The 16,797-nt window shown below is 44.0% G+C and overlaps 1 protein-coding gene across 2 annotated transcripts in view; it reads right to left on the bottom strand.

Annotated features, from left to right (window-relative positions):
- LOC109872544 (serine/threonine-protein phosphatase 2B catalytic subunit alpha isoform-like) overlaps nucleotides 1–16,797 on the bottom strand; it is a 50,504-nt gene that overhangs the window by 5,020 nt on the left and 28,687 nt on the right. For both annotated transcript variants that reach the window (XM_020463814.2, XM_020463815.2), the window contains exons 3-10: nucleotides 10,528–10,652; nucleotides 8,986–9,097; nucleotides 7,937–8,082; nucleotides 7,569–7,708; nucleotides 3,993–4,070; nucleotides 3,732–3,826; nucleotides 2,217–2,342; nucleotides 1,745–1,828 (exon numbers count right to left, since the gene is read on the bottom strand). In XM_020463814.2, coding sequence (XP_020319403.1) covers nucleotides 1,745–1,828; nucleotides 2,217–2,342; nucleotides 3,732–3,826; nucleotides 3,993–4,070; nucleotides 7,569–7,708; nucleotides 7,937–8,082; nucleotides 8,986–9,097; nucleotides 10,528–10,652 — 906 coding nt within the window. The remainder of the gene's footprint in view (nucleotides 1–1,744; nucleotides 1,829–2,216; nucleotides 2,343–3,731; nucleotides 3,827–3,992; nucleotides 4,071–7,568; nucleotides 7,709–7,936; nucleotides 8,083–8,985; nucleotides 9,098–10,527; nucleotides 10,653–16,797) is intronic.

The raw sequence follows: 16,797 nt of genomic DNA, 5'->3' as shown, positions 1-16,797 counted from the left end.
GCTAATTGATCATTAGAAAACCCTTTTGCAATTATGTTAGCACAGCTGACAACTGTTGTGTTGATTAAAGAAGCATAAAACTGGCCTTTAGACTAGTTGCGTATCTGGAGCATCAGCATTTGTGGGTTCGATTACAGGCTCAAAATAGCTAGAAACAAAGACCTTTCTTCTGAAACTCGTCAGTCTATTCTTGTTCTGAGAAATTAAGGCTATTCCATGTGAGAAATTGCCAAGAAACTGAAGATCTCTTACAACTGGCCTTCTTTAGACTAGTTGAGTATCTGGAGCATCAGCATTTGTATGTTCGATTACAGGTTCAAAATGGCCAGAAACAAATACCTTTCTTCTGAAACTAGTCAGTCTATTCTTGTTCTGAGAAATTATTGCTATTAAATGTGAGATTTCGTACAACGCTGTGTACTACTCCCTTCACAGAACAGCTCAAACTGTCTCTAACCAGAATAGAAAGAGGAGTGGGAGGCCCCAGTGCACAACTGAGCAAGAGGACAAGCACATTAGAGTGTCTAGTTTGAGAAACAGACGCCTCACAAGTCCTCAACTGGCAGCTTCATTAAATAGTACCCGCAAAACACCAGTCTCAATGTCAACAGTGAAGAGGTGACTCCGGGATGCTGGCCTTCTAGGCAGAGTTTCTCTGTCCAATGTCTGTGTTCTTTTGCCCATCTTAATCTTTTCTTTTTATTATCCAGTCTGAGATATGGCTTTTTCTTTGCAACTGCCTAGAAGGCCAGCATCCCGGAGTTGCCTCTTCACGGTTGACGTTGAGACTGGTGTTTTGCGGGTACTATTTAATGAAGCTGCCAGTTGAGGACTTGTGAGACATTTGTTTCTCAATCTAGACACTAATGTACTTGTCCTCTTGCTCAGTTGTGCACTGGGGCCTCCCAATCCTCTTTCTATTCTGGTTAGTGACAGTTTGAGCTGTTCTGTGAAGGGAGTAGTACACAGCGTTGTACGAAATCTCACATTTAATAGCATTAATTTCTCAGAACAAGAATAGACTGACTAGTTTCAGAAGAAAAGTATTTGTTTCTGGCCATTTTGAGCCTGTAATCAAACCTACAAATCCTGATGCTCCAGATACTCAACTAGTCTAAAGAAGGCCAGTTTGATTGATTTTTTAAATCAGAACAACAGTTTTCAGCTGTGATGGTTGTTGATAATGGGCCTCTGAACGCCTATGTAGATATTCTATTAAAAAAACAAAAATCTGCCGTTTACAGCTACAATAGTCATTTACAACATTAACAATGTCTACACTGTATTTCTGATCAATATGATATTTTTTTAAATACACAAAAACTACACAAAAACTAGGACATTTCTAGGTGACCCCAAACTTTTGAACAGTAGTGTATATATTTCCACACTCTGAGGTTGGATAATATAACTGTGAAAACTATGACAATGCTCTTTAAGTGTAAGAGCTGTATGAAAAGACCACCTGAATTCAATTAAATTCCTTAATAGACCAATAAGAAAGAGTTCCAAACCTCTCTGCCAATAACAGCTAGTTCTCAGTTCTCCCCTCCCCACTCAGACCACTACCAGACAGTCCTAGCAAAAATATTGCTTGAGAAATTGCTCTTTGCTAAGAAGCAATTTTAGTTTCTTTTTGACCAGTAAGGTACTTAATTGTTACCCAGAAATGATTTGCTATTGAGATTTTTTGTTTTAAATGGCTGCATTGGACTCTTAACAGTACAGTATATGAGTGACTCACCATCCAGGATCTCTTGGTCGTCTCCGTCATTCATGAGCTCGTCGTCAGAGCAGATGCTCAACACGTTCACCAGCATCTCTGTGACTGGACAAGGGTCAAAGGTTCTCAGATGAGGGTGTTGCCGCACATATTTGTTTATGATAAAATGTAGTACGAGGGTAAGTATAGGAAGGACATAGTCATTGCATATCGTAGCAGTCTAAGAGCCTGCTGAATGTTAATCTATACTATCAAAATAAGATGATTTTGTAACACCAAACTTGGGGTCAGGAAAATAAATATACATTTTCCAAAAGTGATCCCCTGCATATTTTTTTTTTTTGTGTGTCAATTTGGGGTTGTGTGCAGAAAAGGTTTGGGAACCCCTAACTTAGCTCAGTGTGATGAACCAGTATTAAAACACCACTGTACTCATTAGTCATTACACTGATAAATGCGCTACTAATGAATAAGGAAAGGGTGGTAGTGGTACCTTTCTCCCCCACAAAGGGCAGGGACCAGGTGAACACGTCCATGAAGTTGGGCAGCCAGTAGGGATGAGGGGAGCAGTTGAACTGCCGGATGTTCATCACGTTGTTCTCATACTTCAGGACTGCAGCTGTGGAGGGGGAACAACTTGAGAGGGTCCCGGTAACATAAAACATTTCAGCATGGTTACACACATTGCTACACAAAACATAGATGTGCAGAAACAACACAGTAAAAATGACCATCGGTGTGTTGGGTGATACATTGCTAAAAGCTCTGTATGTCTTCCAGGCTCACGGTTCAATATCACATTCTCCATGTTGAGCCCCCCCCCCCCCGTTCCTATGTCAATGACGCAGCGTTGCATGGAAACGCATTCGAAATCCTGTCAATTCCCAAGACGGCATGGTTTTTTTCACCCCTCTCACACCAACGTTTCATGCCTTCCGTTGCAGACAGAACACAAAGCATCTGATGTACTTCTTCTACCAGGGATATATTCACAGAGGTTGGTTTTTTGATGTTTTGTTGTTGTCGCATGTATTTGAAACAGCAGCAGCGGCTGATGCTAAAGCAAGGATAATTATGACAATGCTTCCCTATGCTACTTCCACTATATACAGTATAAGCTTGATATAGGAGTTTTGTCTCTTGACAAATATGCTTTAGGAAGGAGCCTTTTTTTACTAAAAGTTGTAACACAATCCACGACATCTAAAAACACACTTTCTTTGAATGACTGTATAAAACACCACCACAAGGAAAGACATCTAATAATCAAAAAATGAAACCAAGAGTAGAGCTTGTATAACACACTGGCTCTTCAGAGTGGCAAGGAGATACTAGGCTGGAGCAACATTCTTAGTCTTGTGGGGTTGCACATCCTGATATGTGTTTGCGTGTGAGTGAGAGAGAGAGAGAGACGGACACTGAAACTCAGGGACAGACAGAGGCAGAGAGATGCAGAGGAAGAGAGAGTGAGAGGGAAACAGGGGCAGAGAGGCACAGAAACAGACAGATGCAGAGAGACACAGATAGACAGAGGCAGAGGAAGAGACAGAGTGAGAGGGAAACCGAGGCAGAGAGACACAGACAGAGAGAGGCAGAGGAAGAGGGAAACAGAGGCAGAGAGACACAGATAGACAGAGGCAGAGGAAGAGACAGAGTGAGAGGGAAACCGAGGCAGAGAGACACAGAGACAGAAACAGAGGCACAGGAAGAAACAGAGACAGGCAGAGACCCATAGAGAGATGAGATGATTAACCACTAGGTGCCCCTCTTGAGCCCCAGAAATGCCGTTGCAGTTCCATCAGGAGAGATAAAGCCACATGGAGATAGTCAGTCATACCGACAGTCCCTCCTACGCTCTCCCCATGTCCCACGATCCATCTCCACAAGCCACACATTGAACACCACCCACCAGCAAACACTTGCTCCAGCATACATTCACTACAAATATTTACTGGTTCACATAGATTCATAAAGTAGCACCACAAATACATGGAGCAGATAGACTGACCTTTGTTGTTGTAAACATCAAGGTAGTTTGGCGCTGAGAAGATGGTGATTAGGGAGGGGAAGCCGGTGGTTTGGCTCTTCCGGTACATCCGGTAGCTATAGGGCACCACAGAGAGAGTGGGAGGTGTTTTCAGGTTGATAATCTGGATGAATCATCAATTGTGTAAAAGCTACTGAAAAGTGTGTGTGTGAGAGAGAGAGGGAGAGAAGTGTGTGTGAGAGAGAGGGGGAGAGAGAGAGAGAAGTGTGTGTCGGTACATACCCAGCATCTTGTGCTTCATGTGCTCGGATGACTGATAATAAGTTATTGTTCTGTAGGAACTCACATACAGCTGGATAACTGCAAGGCAGAAAGGAGGGAGGGTTTAGGGATGTCATATACACATTCACACTGTTTGACACATATCACAGTGCAACACAGCCTGACCTATGGAATCGAACAGCGTGCCGAAAGCAGAGGTATTGTGTAACAGAGCATACACCTTACATTCAACTGAATACAAACATTATTTTCTGCATATTACATTCACGAAATGGAGCATGACCGAGCATGACACCCCTGGTCCAGCCACAGAGTAGAACATTGACATTGTCCGAAAACAAAACCAAGCAGAGCACCAGCAGTCGTCAGTGTGCTGTTATCAGATCACTGCTCAGCATGATGCAAGACGTAACAGCCCATCCCAGCCCGACACATGGCTCACAGGTCGCCCAAAGCAACTTAATGCCACTCACTGGGCCTTAACGAACACAACAAACCATCATGTCAGTTCTCATTTGACGGCTAACTGGCTGTCTACCCGACAGGAAGTGTGAGGATTAGGACATTTTCCCCATCCTTTAGGCATACTGTTGACGAGACGGCCTGCTTGACAGCATTGGTTCTCCCCGCCACTCTCTCTCTCTTCACAGATCACTCCTTTCCTTGTAGCTCTCCCTCTTCCTATCACTCGCTCCAGTTTGGTCTGGAGGAGTGAGTTGTCATAGCAACAGCTCATTGCAGAGCCCCAGGGGGGTTGTGGGATAGACGGCAGTGTTGAGTTGATACTGGCCCTTCTTTTATTCCACGCTCGACTCCGCCTCACCCACGGTGCATTTCAACCGCCTGGTTTGGAGTAGGAGATCCCCGTGTACTTGTCTACGCCCCCTCTCATCTCCTCTACATTCCTCTCCTTTAACCTCACAACAGCAGCTGCAAGTGGAGTTGATACCCCACTAGCAGCATCTAATATATCCCCCCCCCTCTGTATCTCACTCCATTCTGCTGATCCAGACAGACAGAGATGCTGATACAGATTCAGCTCGATTCCATTCCAGTTCCCAAAGCTCCAATTTGACCTCTCAATCTATAAGCTTAACAGACGTTAAGAAGCCAGGGTGTGTATATGGTTAATAATCATAGTGTGTGTCGGCGTAAGGTAAAATGTATTCCAATCAATGTCCCCAAGACGGCATTGTTCCCCCCCCACCCTCTCACACCAACGTTTCATTCCTCCAGTTGCAGACAGAAAAACGGAGCATCCGATGTGTTTTTTCTGCAGGCATATTCACAGGGATTGAAAGGACCAAAGGTGCCAATTTTGAAAACAGCAGTGGTTGATGTTAGCAGGGCAAGATTAACGTAGGGGCTGATTAAGGAACGATATACAGTATGTAGTATATACAGTGCCATCAGAAAGTATTCAGACCCCTTGGCCTTTTTCCACATTTTGTTACGTTACAGCCTCATTCTAAAATGTATCAAATGCATTTTTCCCTCGTCAATCTACACACAATACCCCATAATGACAAAGCGAAAACCGGTTTACCTTTTGCAGATTTCAAAATACAAAATCAGGAAAAACATACAGTTTGGAAAGCAAATGCCTGTTCAAAGTAGCTCATCTTGAGATAGGCTATTGTCACAACGAGCAAGGTTTTAAAAACATTTTATTTATTTAACCAAGCAAGTCAGTTAAGAACACATTATTTACAATGATGGCCAAACCCGGACGACGCTGGGCCAATTGTGCGCCGCCCTATGGGACTCCCAATCAAGGCCGGATATGATACAGCCTGGATTTGAACCAGGGTTTGTAGCGTTGGGCCAGTAACCGAAAGGTAGCAAGATCGAATCCCCGAGCTGACAAGGTGAAAAATATGTCGTTCTGACCCTGAACAGGCAGTTAACCCACTGTTAGCAGGCCGTCATTGAAAATAAGAATTTGTTCTTAACTGACTTGCCTAGTTAAATAAAAAATTATGGTTTTATTATAATGTTTTTTTTTTTTCTTCTCTTCAACAGTAAATTTACCACGCATCCAATTGCATCTTGGCGCAAGGATTTGTTTACAGAACATGATGGTGGGCCGGTTAGGGTGGAAAGGTTATAAAAAAACTAAAACAAAGCCCCGGGGCCTATGATTTCTTAATCTGCCCCTGGTTGCTAGCTAGCTCTCGGACTAATTATGACAGGGCTTCCCTATGCTACTTTCACTATATACAATGAGATCATGAACATAAAAAAGAGAGAGACTGCAATCAGCATGAATAGAACCTGAAAATTGCTGTGGTAAATTATTTTTAAAAATCTGAAAATAACAGGAGATTACTTTCACCATGGTTCAGATTTTTTTTTAATGCACATACTGATGACTCAAGCCTGCATATTGATTGTGCATTTGTACCCAAATGTGCTGCAGTTTTTTAAAATCCATGGCTCAGTTGGTCAGAGAAGGCAGTCTCTCATGTCTGTGCCAGATTTCGCTCCTGAGGCGTTTCTCTGGACCACTGTAGTGCTGAAACCAGCAGGTGCTGAAGCAGTCGGGCTACAGAGTGACGGATGAGAAGCACTACTGAACTGTTCTCCTGAAGACACTATTGTAACTCCTCACCGACAAACCAGACCGTAGGTCTTTCACCTCATCATATAAAAAAGCACAGTCCACCACCTAACAACAAGGATGCCGGGTGGGACAACATACAGTGTTATGTAGCTGTCTGATAGTTCCCTTCCATGTATTGCTGTGGTCATTCAGAATGATACAGTCCACCACCTAACAACAAGGATGCCGGGTGGGACAACATACAGTGTTATGTAGCTGTCTGATAGTTCCCTTCCATGTATTGCTGTGGTCATTCAGAATGATACAGTCCACAAAAGGACACAAAGCCTTTACAACAAGGACATAAGCCAGCTGAGATCCACCAATAACACCTACTAATCACCAGGGATCCCATATGCCCCCTCTCAAACTGACAGACCAATGACCTGAGGTGTGCACTTGTTTATGTGTGTAAAAAAAAGCCTCTTATGAGGATGTGTTCACCTACCACAGCCATGTATTGCACCAAAATCTCCATCCATCCTATCCTACCACCACCATCCCCTCTACCCCTCCCTACAGCCACGCCCCATCTAAGTTGTCATTGGCGTGTGAAATATTTAAGTGTTCAAAGATTTGGGCAGGAAAGAAAATAACGAATAACGGCCGGGCTCTGAGCACCTACTGAGAGCCTACCGAATGCAGCCCCATATACATCCAAGGCTTCCGCCCAAATACCCTCGGCACCCAGAATGTAGGTCAGTGCAGCGGCTGCATCTCACACAGACATGACATATAAACGGCACACACTATGGCTGACAGGATACAGAACCACGGCAACACAGATGCACATCGGGGCTGTGTGCGTGCTGCATTTCCCTGTGTGTGTACAATTTGAGATTTGGATTCGTTCCGTTTGGTTTGGAGGTAATTGTTTGGTCGACAGATCCAGAGTGGGATAATTGACGACTCAAAAACACGAGGACTAGTTATGAAAGAAAGAAAGTGTTGAGGTGGAGCGAGAGAGAGCTGACCTGTAGAAGTAGGAGCAGCCTCGGACTGTGTTGTGGCTGAAGTACTCCTGGGTTTTCTCGTTGCCAAAGTCCTCCAGAGGGTCAGACCACAGTAGGTCACACATGGGACCAAACGCTGGAGGCTCCTTGAACCGGTCTATCTACAGCAGAGAGAAACGTACTGAATTCAAACACGAGCAAATACGCAAATATTCAAACACAAAAACAACACTCTCTCGCACGTACACGGGTACTCACGCATGCACTCACACACAAAATGCACACACAAAATGCACAAGTGCTATACTGAAGTATGCGAAGACATGAAAACACAGTTGATTTGATTTTCCTATGCATGGCTTGTCAGTGCCATGGTGGTAGTTCAATACCTTCTTTATGTCATCTAAGTTGTGTATTTCTGGTGAGAGTCCTCCATGGACACACAGAAACTGCTGGTTCATGAGGGCAGCCAGGGGAAGGCAGTCAAAAGCGTCCATGCATGAGTCATACACCTGCTCCGAGTACTTGATTTTACCTGTCCACCACAGAGAGACAACTGGATCAGTGCAATGATACAAACAGGGACCTCAGGGACCACACAAGTCATCCGTCAAGGTGGAATCCTGATGTGAGATACGAGCTAATAGCTTTGACTGTTACATAAGCTGTCCATTGACATTAATGCATGATTCACGCTTAAGAGAGATTTCAGCCTGGAACAGATAGTCCAAGTAAGAACAAACAATATCTCACAGTCAAAAACATTTACATTTTAGTCACTCTTAGCCAGAGCAACTTACAACAGTGAGTGCATACATTTTTGGATGTCTTTTCGTAATAACATCCAACCATCCTCTCTCAAGAGGATATACTGTATTGTGTGATCCAACTGAGCAGAGAAGAACAAGATGACTCCCGTCATGCACTTCTCCATGGATGTTAGAGACCCAGAGAACTATTTAAAAAATAAAGAGTCGCACACTTCATATATAAACTCCCAGTAATTTATTGGGTAAATCACCTAAGACCCAGAGAACACCTCTACCATCTGTCATATTCCTTCCCAGCTAAGGGATCTCGGATATTCATCACAACACCTTCTCACACTTCTCCCCAGGCTCACCCGATTTCATCTTTGTTTGTGTGTGTCTGTATGCCATGGAAGTCTTTTTTCATTAACTCCTAATCTCCAACCTTTCACAGCATTGGTAACCATGGTGATGTGCCACCGGAGAAGATACGGAAATAGGTTCCAGGTCTACCTGTACCTGTAGTACTTGTAGTACTGCTTCTCCTCATGGGATACCTCGGCTCGAACCATCCATCCACTACTTTTCGCTAATGTATCACGCTTTCATTTTCAAGAATCCTTTCATAGCCTCTCAAGGAACAATGCACTAGATGACACAGAAATAGAACATCTCTGGAGAGGACTCACATTCTTGTTTGAAGGTGAAGTATTCTGTCAAATGTCTACATTCATGGTTTCCTCGCAGTAAATATAGCGTCTTTGGGTAGAGGATTTTCAGCGACCAAAGGTACAAAACACACTGTCAAGAGAGAAGATAAAGGGTTATTAGATCAGTTTACATACACACACAAAAACTGAATGATATGATACACTGTTCAGGACCTAAAAAAAAAGGCCTGCATCAGGCTGCAGCTTGACGATAACAACGTCAGCGTTATATAACATTGGATATAAAATCAGACCGTATCATGATCAATGACTGCCTCGAGCTCAAACCAGAAAAGGCCTGAAAATGGACCTTTATTTGAAATATATGAAACGCAACAAGCAACAATTTCAACGATTTTACTGAGTTACAGTTTATATAAGTAAATCAGTCAATTGAAATACAATTAATTAGGCCCTAATCTATTGATTTCACGTGACTAGGCAGGGGCGAAGCCATGGGTGGGCCTGGGAGGGCATAGGCCTACCCACTTGGAGCCAACCCAACCCACTGGGGAGCCAGGCCTAGTCAATCAGAAGTCGTTTTTCCCCACAAAAGGGCTTTACAGAAAGAAATACTCCTCAGATTTATCGACAGTCTGTTTGGCTGGTATCAGACGATCCCCTAATTGAAGAAGCCGGATGTGGAGGTCTGGTGTGGTTACACATGATCTGTGGGTTGTGAGGCCAGTTCGGCGTGCAGCCAAATTCTCTAAAACGACGTTGGAGGCGGCTTATGATAGATTAATGAACAATTCTCTGCCAAAAGCTCTGGCGGACATTCCTGCAGTCAACATGCCAATTGCATGCTCCCTCAAAACTTGAGACATCTGTGGCACTGTGTGACAAAACTGCACATTTTAGAGTGGCCTTTTATTGTCCCCAGCACAAGGTGCACCTGTGTAATGGCCATGCTGTTTAATCAGCTTCTTGATATGCCACACCTTTCAGGTGAATGGATTATCTTGGCAAAGGAGAAATGCTCACCAACAGCGATGTAAACAAACATTTTAGAGAAATACGTTTTCTGTGCGTATGTAACATTTCTTGGATCTTTTATTTCAGCTCATGAAACATGGGACCAACACTTTACATGTTAGGTTTATATTTTTGTTCAGTATATATCAGATGAGGACCCCCAGCCATTGATTTGGTGACAGCTAAAGATAGTATGATAATCATGAGAATTGGTGGAGCCAGTCTGTTTGCGGATAATCAACCCCTCAGGCCAGCGGGAGAGCCTTCCTTTATGCAAATGCAACTTGTCAGCATCGATTGCATGTGATTGGATGATTCCTCCTTCCTCCTCACGGAAGATTCCGGGGGAAGCTGGCCGCGTGGGGTTTTTGCGGTGCTTCAGTGCACTATAGCTCCTCCAATATAGCAGCGCAGGGACATAGCACAGCACACAGAGTGGCACAGGGAGCGAGGCAGCAGCAGTGTTTTTGAGTCGTCAGAGACGCCATTTGTCTCTCATTCCATGTGGAAACGGCAGGAATGCCTCCCAGTCTAAAGGTCTCTTACCTCGATACTGAAGTATCCCCGGTCCACATAGTCTCCCAGGAAGAGGTAACGCGTCGTGGCCGGCGAGCCACCCACCTCAAACAGCTTCATAAGGTCAAAGAACTGCCCATGGATGTCCCCACACACTGCAAAACATCAAATCCCACAGCATGAGAAAAGATCAGCACATTATTACTGGATCTGTTAGCATTACACACAGTACACAACGGCATTTTATATACAGTTGAAGTCGGAAGTTTACATACTCTTAGGTTGGAGTCCACACATTTCTTGTTAACAAAGTATAGTTTGGCAAGTCGGTTAGGTCATCTACTTTGGGCATGACACAATACATTTTTCCAACAGTTGTTTACAGACAGATTATTCCAGTGGGTCAGAAGTTTACATACACTAAGTTGACTGTGCCTTTTAACAGCTTAGAAAATTCTAAAAATGATGTCATGGCTTTAGAAGCTTCTGATAGGCTAATTGACATAATCTGAGTCAATTGGAGATGTACCTGTGGATGTATTTCAAGGCCTACCTTCAAACTCAGTGCCTCTTTGCTTGACATCATAGGAAAATCAAAAGAAATCATCCAAGACCCCAGAAAAGAAATTGTAGACCTCCACAAGTCTGATTCAGCCTTGGGAGCAATTTCCAAACGCCTGAAGGTACCACGTTCGTCTGTACAAACAATACGCAAGTATAAACACCATGGGACCACGCAGCTGTCAGGAAGGAGACACGTTCTGTCTCCTAGAGATGAACATACTTTGGTGCGAAAAGTGCAAATCAATCCCTGAACAACAGCAACGGACCTTGTGAAGATGCTGGAGGAAACAGGTACAAAAGTATCTATATCCACAGTAAAACGTGTCCTATATTGACACAATCTGAAAGGCCGCTCAGCAAGGAAGAAGCCACTGCTCCAAAACTGCCATAAAAAAGCCAGACTACAGTTCGCAACTGCACACAGGGATAAAGGTCGTACTTTCTGGAGAAATGTCCTCTGGTCTGATGAAACAAAAATGGAACTGTTAGGCCATAATGACCATCGTTCTGTTTGGAGGAAAAAGGGGGAGTCTTGCAAGACGAAGAACACCATTCCAACCGTGAAGCACAGGGGTGTCAGCATCATGTTGTGGGGGTGCTTTGCTGCAGGAGGGACTGGTCTAACTACACAAAATAGATGCCATCATGAGGAAGCAAAATTATGTGGATATATTGAAACAACATCTCAAGACATCAGTCAGGAAGTTAAAGCTTGGTCGCAAATGGGTCTTCCAAATGGACAATGACCCCAAGCATACTTCCAAAGTTGTGGCAAAATGGCTTAAGGACAACGAAGTCAAGGTATTGGAGTGGCCATCACAAAGCCCTGACCTCAATCCAATAGAACATTTGTGGGCAGAACTGAAAAAGCATGTGCGAGCAAGGAGGCCTACAAACCTGACTCTGTTACACCAGCTCTGTCAGGAGGAATGGGCCAAAACTCACCCAACTTATTGTGGGAGCTTGCGGAAGGCTACCTGAAACGTTTGACCCAAGTTAAACAATTTAAAGACAATGCTACCAAATACTAATTGAGTGTATGTAAACTTCTGACCCACTGGGAATATGATGAAAGAAATAAAAGCTGAAAGAAATAATTCTCTCTACTATTATTCTGACATTTCACATTCTTAAAATAAAGTGGTGATCCTAACTGACCTAAGACAGGGAATGTTTACTAGGGTTAAATGTCAGGAATTGTGAAAAGCTGAGTTTAAATGTATTTGGCTAAGGTGTATGTAAACTTCCGACTTCAATTTTATGATAAAGTGTGTGTGTCTGCAGTCTTGTAAGTCTGCGTGTGTGGTACTGAGAAAAAGAGAGTGCCTGTGTGATGCATGCTTTTCCTGTGTAAATTAGACAGTAGAAGATTTATGCTGTTTCTCGGTTCAGTGATTTTCTCAGAGAGTGTGTAAGAGAGATGAGAGAAGTTGCAAACTCCTGTTGCCATGGTGATATGATTTTTATGAGAATAAATAATGAAATAAATGGAAGTTTCTATATATCATCTCGCCCTCGCATGGTGTTGGCATGGCGATGCTGCCTGGGTGTTTGCCCCCAGAGGCCTTTCTCTTTCTACCCCCAGTAGGAGGTGGGTGTGGCTCAGGGACCCTGGGCCTGGGGGAGGGAGCCTGGGAGGCTGGGACTCTGGCTGGCTGGTTCCAATCCCCTGGAGACAATAACAACTGGACCCTGGGTGCTCAACACTGTGGCTTTACAGACTAAACCTGCATCTCATTTTGTCATCTTTCCCCGTCTCCTCTCTTTCATCACCACTCTCTCGCTCCCACTCACCCTCCCTCTCCTCCTTCCGTCTGCCTCGGTCTCCCTCTATCAGCTCCACTGTGGCCTTTTGTCCACTCAAAGCTCAGAGTGGGAGCCTCTGCTTGTGTGAGTAAAGCAATCAACACACGCACACATGCTTGCACGCACACGCACAAATAGCATATGCACACAGCACATACAGTAGTAGTACATGAATGCATAAACACACACACACACAAACGTAAGACTAAGCACAGACACTCTAAAACAGTGCTAGTAACAGCAAAAATACAGTCGTCTTACATAGAGATCCACACTTTGCAACTCTATTCTTAAGAATGTCTTTGCACTGATACCCACATCATCATCCATATTTCATGCTCAACAAATGAAGCATATGACCCTCATGTTTGTGGCGCTTGTTCACCAGAGGGTCGAAGGACTACCCCATTGTACTGTAACTAAGGTATCCCGTCTCCATTTACCATCTCCCACCAACCAATCAACCATTTCGTCAGTCAGTCCACCAATCAATCACTCAGTGCCAGGGGAGGAGCCATCTGTACATTGGGCTATGTCTATTTATCATGTTCACAACTCCTAGTATATCTTGGTAACACATGCTGCACACTGGCAACCAATGTCTTTTTCAGAGCAGGAATTAAATGAAAATGGATACTAATACCAAATTAAATGAAACTAGAATTCGAAGAACCTATGACCCCTAATGTCGGTGACACACAGTGTGCCTACTTCTAACTAAATTATAGCACACGAACAAGGACAGGCAGGCACCAGCGTACAAATAGATTTCTAATCTCAATGTAATCACCTGTATAAACACGGGATAAATGGGCAGTTATCTGACAAAGCAAATGGATCGGGACTCACATTTACAGCCCAGTCCAAGTGAACACTAACTGCTGATGTAGTATGGTAAACGGTGACTTCCTGTGTCCTCTACTGCCTTACTCCAGCCTTCCTCTCCCTCCATGGCTGTAGTATGACAGGGGATTCAGACATGGGGGAGAGTAGAACAGGCTGATGAGTACAGAAGAGAACTTGCTATGGGATTAGACGTAATGGTAAATAGGTCTACCTGCTATGGGATTAGATGTAATGGTAAATAGGTCTACTTGCTATGGGATTAGATGTAATGGTAAATAGGTCTACTTGCTATGGGATTAGATGTAATGGTAAATAGGTCTACTTGCTATGGGATTAGACGTAATGGTAAATAGGTCTACTTGCTATGGGATTAGACGTCATGGTAAATAGGTCTACTTTCTATGGGATTAGACGTAATGGTAAATAGGTCTACTTGCTATGGGATTAGACGTAATGGTAAATAGATCTACTTGCTATGGGATTAGACGTAATGGTAAATAGGTCTACCTGCTATGGGATTAGACGTAATGGTAAATAGGTCTACCTGCTATGGCATTAGACCAGTGGAGGATCCTGAGGGGAGGACGGCTCATAATAATTGCTGGAACAGAGTTAATGGAATAGTATCAAGCATATGGTTTCCATGTGGTTGATACCATTCCATTGACTCCATTCCAGCCATTACTTTGAGCCGTCCTCCCCTCAGCAGCCTCCATTGGATTAGACGTAATGGTAAATAGGTCTACATGTTTTGTGATTAGATGTAATGGTAAATAGGTCTACCTGCCATGGGATTAGATGTAATGGTAAATAGGTCTACCTGCTATGGGATTAGACGTCATGGTAAATAGGTCTACCTGCTATGGGATTAGACGTAATGGTAAATAGGTCTACTTGCTATGGGATTAGACGTAATGGTAAATAGGTCTACCTGCTATGGGATTAGACGTAATGGTAAATAGGTCTACTTGCTATGGGATTAGACGTAATGGTAAACAGGTCTACCTGCCAAGGGATTAGATGTAATGGTAAATAGGTCTACCTGCTATGGGATTAGACGTCATGGTAAATAGGTCTACATGTTTTGTGATTAGATGTAATGGTAAATAGGTCTACCTGCTATGGGATTAGACGTAATGGTAAATAGGTCTACCTGCTATGGGATTAGACGTAATGGTAAATAGGTCTACATGTTTTGTGATTAGATGTAATGGTAAATAGGTCTACTTGCTATGGGATTAGACGTAATGGTAAATAGGTCTACCTGCTATGGGATTAGACGTAATGGTAAATAGGTCTACTTGCTATGGGATTAGACGTAATGGTAAATAGGTCTACCTGCTATGGGATTAGACGTAATGGTAAATAGGTCTACATGTTTTGTGATTAGATGTAATGGTAAATAGGTCTACCTGCTATGTGATTAGACGTAATGGTAAATAGGTCTACTTGTATTATTGTTCTCCAGTACTACCAGAAAGCTATTTCACATGTCTATCTACAACAAACACACGCATGCACACTCATGTAAACGCTCTCGGTCTCTCGCAATTGCTTCTCATGTTTACAATATCCAAAAAGGTGCCTAGTGTTTTGAAAGGGTATCTTAGTCCATTTGAACCACCTGGGTGCTCCAGCAGCCAAGCAGCTTTCGCTGGGATGTGTTCATGCTCAGTAGTGTGGATTTGTCTGGACTGTCGGGCTGTTCAGCTCTACCATCGCTGTGGGCTGAGTGGAGTCACTGTACAAGAGAATGAACACTTATGAATATAACTATTGTTCCCTGAAGGAGGGAACGAGGTATAACATACCTCGAAATCAATGACCAATCATATTCACCTGAAGAAAACTGAAATCACGCCCTACGGACCAATGGATGCTAAGCCCACCCTCGGATGCCCCGCCTTCCTGGCTATAATACTGGGGCTGCCAGTATTCCTCAACTCAGTGAGCCCAAATATGACCAAAATATGTTACACCTCGTTCCCTCCTTCAGGGAACAGTAATTATATTCATAACCGTATGTTCCCTTTCAATCGGTCACTCGGAATAACATACTAAGGGACATACAATCACGCCCCAAGCCGGCTCAGATGATACCAAACTAGGAGGCCCGTGGCAGCCCAAGCACACACACGTTTCACCGACTCCAAAAAGGGGTTACGGAAGCCATCCTCTTCCCTAATATTTACCGGAGAAGCCTGAACTGTCAGAGCCTGATGAGGACTGAACTGTCAGAGCCCCATATAGGGAACAAGAACCTGCTGCAACTTGGCTATGTGTACTGAAACGCTGCCACCACAGCCTAAGTCCACAGACCCCACGGTTCCAAGAGCAATACTTACCTTGTGAGCCTGAAAAGCCAGAACTCGTACAAGGAATCGCAAGTCCCAAAAAAACAGAACACCTGTCGTGACTCGGTAAAGCGCAACACGTGCTCTGCATAGCATCGACCGGTGTCGATGAACCACGGCAGCTGGAGGCTCAAGCCCACAGGAAACCTGCAGTAACTTGTGTACGCGCGCACTGCCACGGCAGCTCAAGGCGCACGCCCAAAGGTAACTATGGTAATCCGGATAATGCGCACTTTACACGCTGCCGCTCCCACAGGCAGCCCAAGGCTCAATTACATAGGGAACTGTGGTAACCCGGATAAATGCACAACCTGCACGCTGCCTAACTCCCACTCCCGGAGCCAGCCATAAGAACCCTAGGAGCCACACTAGGAGCAGTTACATCCAAGTGATAAAACCTCACAAAAGGTATGCGGGAAACCCCAATTTACTGCAGCACAGGTATCCCCACTCGTCATGCTCTTGAACAATGCCCAAGGAGCTGTCACACCCCGAGTGGAGTGAGTATGCATACCGCTAGGCAACCATTATCCTTTGGTGTCATATGCCAGGGACATAGCCTCCACAGTGCAATGAGAGAGACGCGGCTTAGAAAGGGCCCTACCTCGAGCTGGATTAGCAAAAAAATATACAAACGCTGCTCACAATGCAGATATCCTTGGTCCTATCCGTATACACTATATATACAAAAGTATGTAGACACCCCTTCAAATGAGTGGATTTGGCTATT

The sequence above is a fragment of the Oncorhynchus kisutch genome, linkage group LG28 (genome assembly GCF_002021735.2).
Source record: "Oncorhynchus kisutch isolate 150728-3 linkage group LG28, Okis_V2, whole genome shotgun sequence".
NCBI lineage: Eukaryota > Metazoa > Chordata > Actinopteri > Salmoniformes > Salmonidae > Oncorhynchus > Oncorhynchus kisutch.
This window is presented reverse-complemented; position numbering and strand designations above follow the sequence as displayed.